The 17,131-nt window shown below is 42.3% G+C and overlaps 1 protein-coding gene across 7 annotated transcripts; it reads right to left on the bottom strand.

Annotated features, from left to right (window-relative positions):
• Nucleotides 1-477: 477 nt before the first annotated feature.
• ANAPC13 (anaphase promoting complex subunit 13) lies at nt 478-16,866 on the bottom strand. Of its 7 annotated transcripts, none has more exons than XM_078664445.1 (2): nt 16,748-16,866; nt 478-872 (listed from the first exon to the last, which is right to left on the bottom strand). In XM_078664445.1, exon 2 carries the CDS (start codon nt 843-845, stop codon nt 621-623), a length of 225 nt encoding a protein of 74 aa, XP_078520571.1. In that variant the 5' UTR covers nt 846-872; nt 16,748-16,866; the 3' UTR covers nt 478-620. The 7 variants fall into 7 exon arrangements, with proteins under 7 accessions (XP_078520571.1, XP_078520570.1, XP_078520568.1 ...); XM_078664444.1 differs by having other exon boundaries at nt 478-867; nt 16,748-16,860; XM_078664442.1 differs by having other exon boundaries at nt 478-867; nt 16,670-16,813.
• Between the last annotated feature and the right edge of the window lie 265 nt (nt 16,867-17,131).

Here is a 17,131-nt window from a genome sequence, read left to right on the forward strand (position 1 = left end):
GACCGGCGCATATCAAGAGAGGAGGAGGATGCAAAACAATGCCTACCATCATCATCCTAGTGAATGATGATGTATAACTAGAAAGACATTGGCAGAACATACAGATAATAAGCAGGTCAGCCTCTCTCTGGCACCTTTGGCCTCCTTACTGAAAGACACATTTACATCTCTTGCTCTGTTATCTGCTCAGATAATATAATTTCGACTGTGCATTGTGAGCTACCCCTTTATAATTAAAGTATGAGGAAACTTTAATTAACATATATGCTGAAGACTAACCTCCACGAAGACCATCATTCGCATCATGTATATCTAGGGTTGTGGAAATCAACTACGTAAAACAAAATCTGAGTTGTATATTGAATCAAAAATCCAAGCATTCACACTAGAGTGAGAACACAACTCAATTCGGCAACAGCCACATGGTAGGTAACAAACTTATATTAATGAAAAACAGATAAATAACAGAAAAAAGGCTAAAGTAGGCTTAACACTTTATCAAACTTGCCCCATCACATGAGACCATTTTATATTGTGTTTCTACCAATTTCTCCCAGTATCACAGGCTGATGCCACTAAGGTTGCAGTATTTACAGTAAAGACAAGCATGTGTGTTATCACTAGCTCCCTGCCGGTGGGATATTTTCATGCAGGTACTGCAATGCTAGATCTGTCCACTTGGTTTCCTGTTCCTTGACAGACTCAGTCGTGCCATCACTGTCCTGCTCCGGCTCTGGCAGTTCATTCACCGGGATGGCAACATCCTCGTAGGGAAGTTTATCCTCCCGCCAAGCGTCATCGATCAGGTCCACAATTCTCCCATCTCGCAGCACCTCACTGTCCATAGTGCCAAGAAGAAATCAGGAGCTGTACTTAAAACAACAGAGCAAGCTGTTAGAACATGCTCACTTACATACACGTAATCAATAACCCAAAATAATTTTGACAAATCAGCAATTACAAAAAGTGGTGCTGATAATAGGAAATCAGAGTGCAGAAATAACAGGTACAAGATATGTCCATTTTGGGGCCACGGGGATAGCAAATCTGCACTCATAGAAGTAATAGTCCTCACAAGCACAGATTCATGATTTTCGTCTATTCTCAAAACTCTGCCATTGTGCGGCTGGAAAGCTGCACAAATGTGTGCATTACAGGCAAACTCCTTAGTGAATCGCGATACGTTTAGTGGCTGTTGCGTCCACGAGTGTGGAAAGGCAGTCCGCTCAGCATTGTCAGCAAACAAAAAATGTTTTGTCTATGGAGAAACCTTTTGCCCTCGGTCATCACAACATTTAGAAGCGTTCCCCTTACCTTCCCACCCAGTACATAAAGTAATAACTCTACTTGATATTGGTGTCAGGCTAAAAGAGAGTTAATAAAAAGCCTTGAGATTCCTAATCCTGCAATGACTAAAAACTGGCTTCAATCAACAAGATATGAGAGGCAATATTATAGAATTTAAAAAGTATGTTATTGAATCTGAAACATTTGTCAGAGCAAAGAGACCATGTTAACAGCAGACACTGCCCTTTACTGAAACCAGATACCGAAAAATAGGTGTATTGTTTTAGGGATGAGCTACACTTTCTTCAAAACACATCCTGCCTAGGCCGGACAAACGCCTGCATTCCACAAAAAAGTTTTTGCTATATAGACGACTGCGTCAAATGTGCCTTTAATTCACGTTATGATACTACCGGTAGAATGCATATATTGGGACGTTGTAGTTTTATTACATATTCTTTTTTATGGTGACGAATGTTGTAATTTCAGTTCTTGGTGGAAAAGTTTCTGGCTTTGAAAATCTGGTCATCCTATCCCCGCATCTTAAAAATCGTGGTTCCCTTGGCCTTATGTTTTCATATGGTGTTCTCTTTTTGGGTAAAACTAGCATTTGTTGTGATGTTGGCAATTTCCATCTCTCTCACCAAGAACCTCACATGGCCGAATGTGAATTTCATATTACCTGCATATTTTGACATTGAACATAATGTATAACTGTGAGCTGTTACTTTATATGGTTCCCTGTTTTCCATTTTTAGTGATTTTTATGGAGAAATACAGGCAGATACACTTAATTTCCTTTCTGTTTTTATTTTGAAATATGGATAAAAACTGAAATTGGGTTGGTTTTTAAGTGATTCTAAATGCTTTCTGTCATGATTGTCAGGCCAGTAGCTGTATAGATTTACAGGTAAGGGGGATTAAAAAATAAAGGAATTCTAGTAAAGAGGCCTAAACAGCAGTAAATATGCACAAGATTGATATTAAGGTTTGCATATTTTCATATAAGTGCACTGATTTATCATCTGTTGGTGTTCATAACATTGAATCATGTCAGGCATTCAACCACGAGTGCTCATTTATTGCTTAAATAAATGTGGAACTAGTTTCAACTTCATTTGTTCAAAAAACCTAAATAAATATAGATTAATACAAATAAAATTAGCAAAGAATCAATATGGATAAATACAGACGGAAATGCACAAAAAATAAATAAAACAAAACTGGGAGCGCTATTTATAAGCCTCTCTATACTGTATCTTACTTTTAGGTCTTGCCTATGGTCAGCATTTAGCTGCCTCCGGGCGAAAGCCTCTATTAGAGCATAGCAACATTTTACAGTGGCTTAGAGACCACCACTGCTTACCATTGGTTGGCTTTATTGTCAGTCTTGTTTGCTTTCTTTATTTAACCCCTTGCATGCTGCACTGTGACGTGCGACGGCTCCCGGCCATCAAAGGCATGCAAGGGGTTAATGGCTTGCCTTCCTCTTCTTGTGTCTGTCCCTCTCCTGAAGCATAGCTTCTTTTATCCATTTGATTGGTTAATTTGTATCCTTCTACTGCTCACATTAAGGGCACAGCTTTTTAGGTCTCGCCTACGCAGTGCACATACAATACATAGGAGACCTTTAGCCGCTGTGCAGCTCTTTTTCCAAGCACATACTCGTGCTTGTGGAGGCATAAGCCTTGCGGGAGTGCGCAGCGGCGCGCCACAAACACGAGAATGTGCTTTGAAAAGAGCAGACGGCTCTCTCCAGCGCGAGCACCACTCACGGGTGCACAACTCTGCTCTCCCCGGCGCGCGCTCCACTCGTGGGGGCACCCCTCCGCCTCTCTCTCCCGCTGCAGCGCGAGGCGCACGCGCTTGTCTGCTTCTGCTCTCTCTGTCGACTCGATCATTACAATTTTTAATGTTTTTTGCAAGTTTAAAAATGTGTAGCTGCTAATTAAAAATTTACCATCTGTATTTAGGCTTCAATGTAATTTTTTGATAAGAAACCACCATCTTTAATTGAGAAATCCCTATGCTAGAAGCAACCAGAAAAACTGTTTTCAATTTTGGATGGAATATATTGCATAACCCTACACCATCGAGTCCGCTGCTTTTCAGATGCAGGGATGTACAAAGAATACTTTGGTCTTTGCAGATTTATATCGAAGGACTCAGTGAATAAAGATTTCACGATAACACCACAACAGACAAAGGCGAAAGCGCTCCAGAGCCGCAAGTTCTTCTTCCCAACATTTACGAATACTTTGCATTGTAACTGACATTCCAAATGCTATCAGTACCCTGGTCACGATATGATGACGTATTAGGAATAAACTATTAAATAACCGCTGCCAAGGCACCCCGTTCATGTATTTTTCTTTGTTATGCTTCAGGCGCAGCAAACACAATTTATGCTGCATTTCACTTCTCGCCATTCTGCTGACAGAAAGAATAATTTTACCTTTCATTTAAGTTTGCTGTGTTGTGCTGTGCCTGCCTTTTGTGGTTCGATCTCTCTAGAATAAATACAGAAAACTATGACCAGTGTCTAAATAGAATGATGGTACTGTACCGTGTTCTCCCTTCCCCTTCTGGGTTCAAAGGAAATTTGTGTGACGCAAACCAGAGTAAAAATAAGCATATTTTGCTGTCCAACAGGTGCTTTATCAAATGAAAGTCTACATTTCCTCTGACTATCTAACAATAATCTCTCGATATCGTCGACATTAGTTTTAACACATCCGGCAGAGCCCCTGGAGACTATGGGTGAAAATCAAACCACACTTACCCTTTATTTGTACCAATTGAAGTCTTAATATACATTTGTAACAGGAGTATATTGCATTACTTGCCTCTGGTACTTGACGCAAGCAGTAGTTTATTGCATTTCATGAATTTCTTTACGATCTTGTGATAAAATTAAAAGGAAGGAATCTATCTGTCTCATATCCTGTAAATTTATTGAACCGCAGCTTCAAGAATTATTAGGAGTTATGGGATTCGTCCCAGTGTTCAACTCCTTCACTCTCCTACAGACAGAACACATAATAAACAAGCATTGGCATAGCCAATAGGTCTCGTGTTTGGGACCGTATAAGTGTTCAGCCATGCAACACTTGATGCACCAAGGATATTGTGCTGCATAACTAAATACTTATAAGGTCCCAAAGGCGAGACCTATTGACTATGCCAATGCTTGTTTTCTTTTTCATTCAGCACTCCATGAGAGTGCATGTGTTTTCTTGCTCTCTTCCTCAAGTGATGCATCCCAGCGCTCTGCTTTGTCCTAATTCCCGTCCCAGCTTGACTGTAAAATCCCAGCAATATTTTCCACAGGGTATTACTAAAGAGCAGACTGAGAGTTATCTCCTGTATTCCACATACTGCTTCAAAATTCCGGTCTTGGCACACAAAAGCTTTTATGGCGCTGAGGAAGGGTGGCTGCTGCACTCATTCAGCTGGTGTTTTAGGCAGAAGAGGTAACTAGCATAACTGCAAAAGAAATGTCTCTTCTCCTGTAGGCCCATAAATCTGCACCCTGAGCTACTGCAAAACTGCTGGAGCTTGTTTCAATTTTGAGTCATGTGGAAAGTAAAGAGGCCTTGGCAAGTGTTTTCCTTTCAACTTCCTTATTATTGTAAAATTATTTTCAGAGTTTCTGAGCATACATATTTGAAACATAAACTATACTATATATAAAGACAAACTACTGAATTCAGTGTACAGTTTTTAGATACCTTAAAATATGTGTTTGCCTTTCCTCCAGTATTGTTTTATCCTTCCACTTTTTAAATCAAATCTTTATAAACAAGCATTGGCACAGCCATAATCTTGGAACTCTCATAACGGTGAGGCCTACTGTCTTTGCCAATGCTTGTAATGTGAAGCACTCCGACACCCTAGTATGGGTTGAGTAGCGTTACATAAAAATAAACAAACAAATAAATAAATGGAAGCTGAAGTTAAGAACTCTGGGCAAGTTGTGACTGTTTACTTTGTCACCAGAAATAGGACTCCCGGTTTTATGGTATTTATGTTAACATTTCTGTCTGTATTCATCCATATTTCTTTTCTTGACATCTTATTAGTATGTTTCCATATTTATTTTGCGTTTTGAGTATAAATGGAGTCTTAAAATTTGAGTCCTTCTCAAATCAACTAAAAAAAAAAGCATTGGCTAAAGACAAAGATATTTTTGGTCTCAATAAGAACACATTACCATAGTATTCCCTCACACTACTTTGTGTGTGAATGTGATCCTGGTGAAAGGGCAGTATGCTATAACTCATAGTGAAGTACGTCAATGGCGAAGTGGGCTGGCACATTGACCATTGATGCATGCTGGAGTGGGTGGAGGAAAAATGTGAATTGCACAATCACAGACTAATGGATGAAGACGGATGGAAAACCCCTGTAAATAACTATGTTATACATAATTTTTGTATAATCAAAAGGTCTTGGATAACACAGACCTAAAAAACAATTGGTCTGGCTGCCGTTTGCCTTTGAGAAAGAAGGTAAGAAAGAAAAAAGACAAAAAAGAAAGGAAGAAAAAAAGGAAGGTAAAAAAATGAAAATAGGGAAAGAAAAAAGAAAGAGGGAAAGACGGCAAAAAAGAAAGAGACCGAAGGAAAGAAAGAAAGCAAAAGGAAAGAAAACAAAAGGCAAAAATAAGACAAAAAGAAAAGAAAGAAAAAAAGAAGGAAGGAAAGAGAAAGCAAGAAGGAAAGAAAGAAAGAAAAATGACAGAAGGAAAAAGGAAAAAATGTGCTAAAAGGCAAAAAAGTAAACAAGAAGGAAAGAAGGGTAAAGGGTAAAAAAAAGCAAGAAAGAAAGAAAGATGACAAAAAAAGAAAGAAAAAAGAGAAAAGGCAAAAAGAAACAAGAAAAAATGAAAGAAGGCAAAAAGAAAAAACAACGGAAGGAGGAAAGGATGAAAGGAGAAAAGAAGGCAAAAGGAAAGAAGGCAAAGGAAAAAAGAAAGAAGGCAAAACGAAAGAAGGCAAGAAGAAAAAAGAAGAAAAGAAAAAAGTTAGAAAAATGAAAGAAGGAAAGATGGAAAGTAAAAAGGAAAGAAAGAATAAGGCAAGAAGTAAGGAAAAAGGGTTCAAAGTATAAAATATTAGATACTAAAACCCAAACTAGTTTTAATTTGGGTGGGTTTGGGGGGAGATTCATATAGCGCAAACTCGACCTGAAGTATCACAGCGCTTAACATGAGCACCAGTTGTGTTTCAGACAGACATATTACCATTAATAAAAGTGTTACAAGTGTGCTGCAAATTAAACATGATAACGTTTGTCTGTCTTCCTGGGCAAAGTTTATTTAAAGAATCACTGGCAGTACCGAGTCCAGGAGCATAATATGGTGATGCTGTGAAACAACAGTAGTCAGATAAACAAAGGCGATGCCAAAAGTAATTTATAACACATCGGCAGGAGACAAGACCTGACAATGCTGCAATATGCCCTGTACTCACTTCAAAGGTGTCCCTCTATCTCATCAGCCCACCATACAGAAATGGCAAAGCCAATAGGTCCTGCATATGAAAGAGCTATTGGCTTTGCAAATGTGTTTCAGCCAAGTTGTCCTCCTGCAAGGCTGCTGTTTAGCATGGCTAAAAGTTAATGGCGTAGAGGAGATTGGCGTAGAGTGTAGTGGTGCAGTGTAGTGGCGCAATGTGGCATAGAGTGGAGTGTCGTAGAGTGGAGTAGCATATAGTGGAGTGGCGTAGAGTGTAGAGTAGTAGAGTGCTGTACACTGGAATAGAGTAGAGTGTAATAGAACAGAGTGTCTTGGAGTGTCCTCGAGTGGAGTGTCAGACAGTGAAGTGGAGTAGAGTGAAGTAGAGTGAAGTAGAGTAGAGTGGTGTAGAGTCAGTGGTATAGAGTGAGTGGTGTACAGTGATGTGGCGGAGAGTGGCACAGAGTGCAGTAGAGTGGAATGGCATAGAGTGGGGTCAAGTGGAGTAGAGTTTGTAAAATTGAGTGACAAAGTAGAGTGGAGTGGTGTAGAGTGATGTGTTGTAGAGTGGAGGGGTGTAGAGTGGCATAAAGTGGAGTAGAGTGTTGTAGAGTGGAGTAGAATGACACAGAGTGGCGGGCATAGAGAACAATGTCGTTGAGGGGTGTAGAGTGGAATGGAGTAGAGTGAAGTGGCATGGAGTGGCGTAGAGTGGAGTGGCATAGAGTGGAGTGGCATAGAGTGGAATGGCATAGAGTGGAGTGGCGTAAAAGTGGAGTGGAGTGGCATAAAAGTGGAGTGTCAATGAGTAGAGTGTTGTGTAGTGGCGTAGAGGAGAGTGGCTTGGAGTTGTGTAGAGTGGCGTGGCATAGAAGTGGCATAGAACTGTCAGAGTGGAGGGCATACAGTGGAGTATGAATGGTGTGGTAGCGCACTGCCATTACAGCGAACACATTTTTTATTGAAATGACCAGGTCATTTGCACAGACATAAAATGTCAGACCTGACCCTTTTTTGCAGGGTTATTACCAAACCTTTTGCCTTTTTCCTCCTTTTTTCTGACCTATTTTTGTTGACTTTAGGACTCTGCTAACCAGTGCTAACGTGCATAAGCTCTCTGTCTACATTTTATTGGTGACTGGTTTCTGCATGATTGGCATATTTGATTTACTAGTAAGTCCCAAGTACAGTGCACCAGGGGTGGCCAGGACCTGTAAATCAAATGCTGCTAGTGGGTCTGCAGCACTGATTGTGACACCTTCATAAGTAGCCATGCAAACATGTCTCAGATCTGCCACTACAGTGTCGAAGTGCAGTTTTAAACTGCCATTATGACGTGACAAGTGCACCCACTTGCCAGGCCCACACCTTCCCTTTCATTACATGCAAGGCACCCCCAAGGTAGGCCCATGGCAGCCCCATGGCCAGGGTGCAGTGTATTTAAAAGGTAGGGCATGCACTGGTGTGCTGTACATGTCCTAATAGCGAAAGACTGCTAATTTTGTTTCTCACTATTGCAAGGCCTATCTCTCACATAGGGTAACATGGGGATTGCCTTGAATATAAATTCCTATTGGGAGCAGATAGAGATTTGGAGTTTGAAGTCTCTGAACTCACAATTTAAAAATACAACTTTTGGTGAAGTTGGTTTTTAAATAGATTTTTAAAGGGGGTGGGTGGATGATGCTGTGGTTCACCCTCAATGGAACAGGACCCACTTCTGTGTTGAGCACGTCCCTTATAGGTGGTGCACCTAAGAGCCACCAAGTTGAGAGAAATTATTATGGGTTTGAGAAAGGTTTGTGCCTGGTATATTCATATAGACGTAATTGGATTGAGAAATCCCAAAGTCCAAAATGCTTTTTAAATCATTATTCTGTATTTATTTCATGTCAAAAGTAACCGGTAATTAAAGAACATGTACGCAACTTTTAGAAAGTGGGCATTTTCTTGCTTAACCATGCCTGTCTGTAGAATACACGTCTGGGTTGGCTGACAGTTGGGCTCTTGTGCATTCACTCTAAACAGTCACACAAAGGGAGCTGAGGTGTGCCTTGCATAATTGCCTTATGATAATTGCCAGGCTGGTGGACCTTCCTGAGCTAGAGTGGTTGGGGAGTTATCACTGACACCTGAATAGGGCTGTGCCAGTCCTCACTCAAAGTTGTCTCCACCCCCCTGTAGTGTGTCTGGAGCCAGGTCAGGGAAAGGCAAGGTCTTGCGCACTACAAAGACTTTCCTTGAAGTGTGCCTACTTCAAAGGCAGAAAAGGGTAGAACTATTGAACCTCTGACATTCCAAAATCAGAACACTTGTGGACTGACAACATTCTGCCGGGAAGAAGAGTTGTAGAACTGTTGGGAGGGACTTCCACTTTACTGTTTATTTTGCTGTGTTGGTCTGCTGTGTTGCTGCATCTGTCCTGTGAGTGAAATGACTGCAGTTTGCTTTCTGTATCCTCCTTCCAAGGTTCTCCAAGGACTTGAGTTGAGCTTGCCTCCTGTTAAGAAGCCTCAGGGCCACCAAAGACTTCACCTGCCAGTGCCTAGACTCTTCGGGTGAGAGTCCAGACTTGACAAGTGGTGCCAAATCCAGCTCCTGGGCCCTTGGAGCTGTACCCTGGTGGTCTTAAAGAGAAAATCCACACATCAACTCCCAGCGCCTGTTTTATCGAAGCACCACTATAAAAGAACAATGCATCGCAGCTGCCTGCCTCAAAGTGTGGTCCCAGCTCTACGCATTGTGCATGGCTTTCACCTCAGGCCACAACTTGCCTTCGTAGCGCATCTGAAAAATTGCTGCAGCATCAGTTTTGAGCACCATGTCACCGGCATCCGTGGCACCGATGCAGCGCCTGCTTCGCAGATGTAGAATCAACATAGCGCCTGCTTCGCAGCTGTGGAATCAACACAGCGCCTGCTTATCAGCTGTGGAATCAAACCAGTGTTTGCCTCACCACTGTCGCTTCAAAGCAGCACGTCTGGATTTTTGGTGCTTCATCCCTGTGTGTCGATTCTTCATCGATGCTGCACCGCAATAAGGTACCAGGCCGCAAGTCCAGAAACCAACGCATCACCTCCCCTGCCAGTAAGGAAGCAAAGCATCACCTCCAGTGCAAGTAAGGAACCAAAGGATCATCTCCCCTGCTTATCACAAAGAAACCGGCGGATCACCTCCCCTGCCAGTAAGGACTGACACATCGCTTTGCTTTCCGGTGCCGCCCCCTCATCCCTCCGTGCCTTACACGTCTTTGATTTGTGACGCATCTAAGGTAATTTGTGCTACAGATGAACGCATCCATTTATTTCTAAGGACTAAACTTGCTTAATCTTTTACAAGTGGTATCTTGACTTATGTATTTTGGATTTTTGTCGTTTTGATCTTCTTTCATACAGTTACATATTGAATATTTTTCTAAATTGGTGTGGACTCCTGGGGGGATATGCGTGTATGTTTCTTTACACATTGCCTTTGAGATAAGCCTGACTGCTTGTGCCAAGCTACCAAGGGGGTGAGGAGGGGTTATCTTACCTGTGCGACACCCTAACTAGAGTGAGGGTCCCTACTTGGACAAGGTGCAAACCACTGCCAACTAGACACCCCATCGCTAACAAACGGTTTTACTAATAAAACTATACAGCGCACACATGATAATGCGGAGAAATCAGTATCACCCAGTGTATTGATATGTTTTAACCCTATTCAAATATTTGCTTCCACCACACTTCAGAATTACAAAAACAATATGCATCATTTGTTCTTTCCTAATTCGGATATATACTGTATATCTGTACAATACATTTACAGGCATTTACATATTTTTGAGCGCTAGGAAAAAATATAACAACCTACAGCCTTTTTACATTCCAGTACCCAACAAGACTATCACTTAAATCCACTCACTTTGCAATGGAGAAAAAGAAGTAAACACCAAGCTCCCTGAAAGCCGGAGTCAAACATATGACTTCTATCTTAGAATGCACAGCAAATGTGACAAGATAAAAACAAAATGTAAAGTACTGTTTATTGCTCATTTAATTCTGAAAATCAGCATGGTTATTTTGGGGGTGCTTCAACATCCCCCCACTCCCTCCTTACAGGTGCCTAATGCATGGATGTGAAATTGAGGAAGAGGATTTTTTAAGTTATCCTATTAGTAAAGTGCACTGACCAAAATAAACACGCTCGTAGAAACCACAAGGCCAAGTGTACGTAATGGTTGGAATGCATTCCCAAGAACGGTTTCAGAATGACCCACAGAAGTATTTAGCACCCAGACAGCAGTTCTGTTTAGTAGGCTTCGACCTAAACAACAAACAACAAAAACACTGGCACTGAAGGAAACTAGTTAGTGTGTAGATGTGTTCCATGTGAATGTGAAGTCACTCAAAGTGAAGTCAACCAGTTACTTAAGTAACCTGCAGTCCTGCCAAGTATCACGCATCAGACGTGACACTAACGCATTTCAGTGTGGTGCTCCGCATCACCACACTGAAATGCATGTCACGCATAATGCACATGAGAGCTGTCACAGAAGGCGCGCTGTAAACAGTGTGTTGCAGCTGGCTGGGCGCATCAGTGCTTGCAGGGACAGCTCCTGTAGGCTTTGAAGCCCTCCTAGCAACTCAGGCTCAGCCTCCGAGAGTGGCAGCCAGTGCTGCTACAATGCGCAGCAGGGCTCTGAGTCATTAGACAGCCGGAATGGAGCCATACCCCAGCCCAGCGTTTAGTGTAGAGCGTCACAGGAGAACGTCACGTCACGTCTTGTTTTCAGAAAGAGCAGCTGGGAGTTATTAAATGTTGTGAGGACTCCCTCTGCTGCGGACTGGCCCGTCTGCTGAGTGTTTCTCACTTGTTCGTGGGCGACCAGGGGGAATCATGGTGCTGCCCGGCCTGCAGCACGCTGCTGTTCGCACCGGTCACTCTGACTGACCTGCCCTGCCCAGCCTGGCCGCCAGCGATGTGGGGGAGGCAGCCTCAGGAGCTAAATGGTCACGCCGCACACCAGCAGCTCGGGCCGGCAAACACAAGGTAACATGATGCAGTTAAGCGCGGTGAGAGGCTGAGGGCCTGTCGTCACCGGTACAGAGTCACGCTGCCTTAGCCCGGGAAGAGAAAAGTGCGAAGATTAACTGTGAACACTTTAAGCGAGCTCACTATAGTTAGTCAGTCACTAACACTATCAAATGTATTTAATTTTTGGAGTGCAATGTAATTTATTCTAATACGGTTGCAGAAAGAAGCGCAGTCGGGCACCGTGGCTCCCCAGGACAGGCAGCATTCAGTGGTGCACAGCAAGGAGTGGGGAGCGACGTAGAGCATGATTGCAGGGGTTATTCCCAGCCAGGTGCGAAGAGGTGTTCTAGCAGGGGGATTATAGCAGGCATATTTAATTTTGGTGCTTCCGTGTGAGAGATGAAGAGCAGCCCTACAGTGCAACCAGGGCAGGTCTACGAGTCTAGCCAGGGGTTGATGCAAGGTGGCAAGGCAAGTTCACAAACAGCCCCGCAAACTGTGTGAGTCCTAGGCAGCTGTAGGCAGGACAGCCAGGAGGGCGTGGTATCCAGTGTGCAGAAGTAAGCAGTTCGAGGACTCAAGCATGTTCTATAGCAAAGCAGCAGACACCACTGCGGGTTCGGGCATGGGAGCTCCCTGGGAGTGCTCTCATGATGCCATTCAGCCCGGTAGCGCGACGTTACTGCCCCGGGCCAGACACCAGATATCTGCTAAAATTATGTCAGGTTGAGTAATATCAATCTGAACAGAACACAAGAAGTTAAAGATGCACAAATGCTTTCCTTGGAATAGTGACTTTATATATTTTTTAAAAATCACATTTCTGATCACGTCAAAGTGGCTAGTTGACGTTGATATTTTAAAATTAAAACTGATCTATTATTCATGGCATATGCGTGTCTGCTATGCACACTTTGACTGTAGGAAGCGGAATATACTTCAATTTAAAATGTGTTGGTTCTGTAGCAGCACATCGATCTAAGGGGAAACAGACAGCTGCTCGCTAAGGCTGCTTAGTAGCCAGTGGGGCTGGAACAGGGTCTGTCACATATCTAGCAATTAGTTCAGTAAATCAGATGTCAGTCTTGTCCCATTCCTACATGCTATTGAGAGGCATAAGATTGTAGCTAAACCAACACATTTGCTAATGGGTTTAGTTGAAAATATATCGATATTATATATTGGAACTGCTCCAAAAAGTAATCCCCAACAAGGCCACTATCTGGGTTGTTGACTCTTGCTTCCTCTAGGTTGTGTCAAGATCTGGTCGCACTTCTACGGTCACTGCCAGATACTTATTATGATCATGCAGTTACCGGACACCAATTCTTAACGTTATTACACCAATACGCTAAATTATATTTAGAGTTGGCTTTCAAACATATCCATTGTTTGTGTTTTTCGACAAGATGTATTTTAACACGGGCCATTTAATACACATTTCACCAAATCTTCTTCAATTATTGGTGGGCTACCCAAGCCCTTCAGCAAAGTGGGTTTCTAGAACCTATATCAATAAATGGACTATAAAATCATTGACAAAATTAACCAAAATATCTGGTGTACTAGTTGGGAAATCATGCACCCTTTGACTAACCCACCCCTCCCCCCAATGTCATGCACGTTTGACACCTTGCTTGTCTCTTCCCTCCCTCTACAGCTTTCTATTGGCTGCAAAGGATATATCGAAGTCAAGGAATGGAAACTACAGGATATTAACAAGTCTTCGGAGCCCTGTTTAATATATGTTCCTGCTACTATCTTTTTGATCTGTGAGACTAAGGGCCAATGCAAAGTTTCAAATGGCAGTGGCGGTTCGACATGTTTCTGCCAAATAGCTGGACAGGGGTGTGGAATTTAATAAAATATCTACATGTCCAGGGGGCTGGCTGCTTCATAAATCTACACGACCTGTAACAAAATCCACTTGTCCCTTTGGTGCCATGTAGTGCGGCGACAAATTATGGCAGTAATCTCATTATTTAAGAGCTCTGATATAGCCTCTCTGATTATGCCAGGGCTCATGCCATAGTAGTGCTTGAATACTTGCAATCCCTTTATGTTGCCACGTTTCCGCAGATCCACATACTGTGGCTGAAGGTAGTGGTAAGCAATAATAGTTCCAGGGTTAGAATGACCTTTTGAGTCTGTGCAAACCTACTAACTTGCATGTTTTAAGGGTTTTCAACAACTCTTCTCTAATCTGTTCCCATTCTGAGAAATGTTGGCACTTTACTTCTGACAATGGCAGGCGTAAACCTTCTTCCAGAGTTGGGAAAAAAGTAGTTGGAGGGAAAGTGAACTTGCAAACACTCACAGGAGCAAATGCATATTAGCTCAGGCTAAAATGCAGTTCACTAATATTTTCTTGGAGTACTATTTCTTGACCTACTTCTGTAAATTCTTGGGAATTCACGAAAGCTGTATAGCTGCACCTAATGTTAGGACATATACTATGGGTGCACTTTTGAAACTTTCTTTAATAATTGGGCCCCTAATTTGGTCTGGCGTTGGCCAAGACCTTTTGAGTTTATTCAAATTCTGTCTCTCTATGTATCGTCTGTCTTCACTGTGAGTGACATCATTCTACTCCTTCACAAGGAGCATATCGGCACACAAAGTAGTTTTGCTCATTTCCAGTAACTGTGGTAGTGTGTGCTTTTTGAGACCAAAAACAACTTTTGCTTTTTCCAATGTTTGTTAGAATGGTGAGGGCCTGGCAGCTCCTATACCAATAAGGTTTTACAAAAAACATTCCAAAACAAGTCACACATTGACAAAACTATAAAACGGACCACCAATTTCAGACCCACTGGCTTTGCCAATGTTTGTTTATTTTTGTTTCCCATAATCTTATTTAAACTGGTTACACTGATTTTTCTATTCTGAATATTTTTGGGAAATACAAGCATGCATCAAAACGTTACTAAATGATGCTGCAAATAAACGGTACCTCAAATTTTACAGTGGTTTAGCTAAATGTTTTTTTCCTGCTTTCGTGTTTTTTATGAACATTTTATTTTGACAGTAAAGAAACGGCAATCTTGCTTTCAAGTTTCTGCAAATATTTGCATCAAATCAGAGAGCATTCTGGGAGAATTATATATAGCTCCACACACACTAACCCCAGACCTTGCTGGGGATGGGAACAAGAGGCACGGGGGGCCTAGGGGCAAGCCAGCCTTCACTCTACCATGTATACACAAAAAATGGGCTGCCCCTAGAGAGGGTTCCTACAGTTTCCTACAGAGTTATCTTGAGATGCAGCACCAATGGGGGCATCTCATAAAAAGTTATGGACTGGCATCACACACCGCCCGGTGATGGCCGTGAGAAAGTGAGAGGTGATCTAAAAACCATTAAATTCATCAAAAGACTATATTTATTCAAGGAGCAAATGTATAGTATTAAAAGGGGTGAACGGTTATGTGGGACATTATTCTCCCTTCACCGTGTTGAGTGGTCCACAGCCGATGAGGAAGCATGACACCGGGCGGTGTGTGAGGCCAGTCTGTAACTTTTTCTGAGATGCCCCCATTGGTGCTGCATCTCAAGATAACTCTGTAGGAACCCTCTCTAGGGGCAGCCCATTTTTGTGTATACAGAATTATATATAGCCTCATATTGCTAAACTTTGAAAACGTGTGTACACATTTTTATACTGGAACCAGTGTCAGTAATGCAGTCAGAGCTTACAACATTTACTTAGAGCACTCACCCTAATAAAAAGGCTTTCAATTAATGAACCATTAATACTAGTTTAAACATCATTAACATATGGACAACAATATTACTTTAACTGCAGACAGTGCCCTTTCCTGATCCATAATGTTGTACTGCAAACTGGCAGCCAAAGGGTTTGTGCTGCAGGGGGTTGGGCCTACTTGTCCCAAGGACAAAATACACATGAAAACGTGTTGCCCGTGACCTCAAACAATGTGTCCTGTGCGTCGGGCTATAGGAATTCCACATCCCTGCTGGAATATCTTAAAGTAAACAATTCTCTGCCATATATGTTTTTTAGACTAGTCTTGCAGCCTGCTGCATGACACACATTGGTACAATTACTTGTAGGTCAAAGCGCGGGGCAACTTACCGGACCCTGGCCAGGGTGGTCGGACGCTGAGCTCTAGAATTATTACTGCTAGTCAGTGTCTCAGAAAATATATTTTTTAAATAATACAGCCTACATAGGTAGGCTATGCGTACCTCAGTCAGCCTCTTCTCCTGAGGCTTGTCCTAACCCCCCTCCCAATCATGCCTCATTGTACTGTAATGTTATGTGCTTAGAATAGCCATGCAACTTACTCTCAGCCACAGCTTAATAATAGCTGGTGGCGCCGTACTTTAATCAGCTAATTGATTTTTATTACATTGCTTAATGTGTCTTTTTGAAACGGCCGAATTGTGACCCCTAGCTATGTGTGTGCCCTTCCATTTCTGGTGCTTTCCGGCAATTTTAACATCTTAGAGTTTCTTGTTACTCTAATGGGTGTAATTTCTTACTATTTATATGTTTCCCTCGTCCTCATTGCTTGATTTTGTTCGGGAGAAAGTGTCACTCATAGTTGTTGGAATGTCACTCATAATTACAGTGACATTATTAAAATGTCACATAGCAATCTGGAACCTTGGCAGCTATGAACCTGGCCCATTGCACCCTGGTATCCTGTATTGGGCAGAAGCAAAAAGTGGATGACATAACAGACCAACGGATGAAGAGAGGTGGCTGAAAGAACCTTCAACTAAGTATATTAGGCATTGCATAACACAAAACCTGAAAACAACCTTCTTCAAGCTACTCGCGTCTAGCACTATACTCTTCGAAATATCTGCTCTCCTTTATATAAATAAATTGCATGCGTACCTCCAAGTTGGAAAATCAAAATAATATCTGAAAAGGTGTACCTCCCCTGAGAAGGTCCTGCCAGTGAAAACGAGCGCTTTCAGCAACAGTAAACGAGTTTGTGCGTCTCAGACACTCACCGGGTGAGCTTCCTTCCAGCCTGTGCTGGGAACGACTTGGTGGTTCTGCTGAAGTGGGCACAGAAGGGCCTCTAAGGCAGGCAGCGAACGTCAAGCAGGCTGTGTCCTCTACTTACAAGAAAACGCGCATTTATGAACGCACCTGTTCTGTTCCGTACCATTTATAACAATAATCATCACATAAACGCATCATAAAAAATGAATATATTGTTAAATCGTATCCATTTGTAGCTTGAAATGAACAAACGATATATTTCCCAAAACTCGGAAAGTACCTATAAGCAGCAAAAGAGACCGAACTTTGTCTATACACTTTGTATGTGCCATATTCAGGATTATATTACGGTACGAACGCACCATTCCAAGATGGCTGCTCAAATCACG

Source organism: Lissotriton helveticus, chromosome 10 (assembly GCF_964261635.1).
Source record: "Lissotriton helveticus chromosome 10, aLisHel1.1, whole genome shotgun sequence".
NCBI classification, from domain to species: Eukaryota; Metazoa; Chordata; class Amphibia; order Caudata; family Salamandridae; genus Lissotriton; species Lissotriton helveticus.

What these genes read in the sequence shown, in the direction of transcription:
- ANAPC13 (XM_078664445.1), bottom strand. Translation starts at nt 845, where the DNA reads ATGGACAGTGAGGTGCTGCGAGATGGGAGAATTGTGGACCTGATCGAT.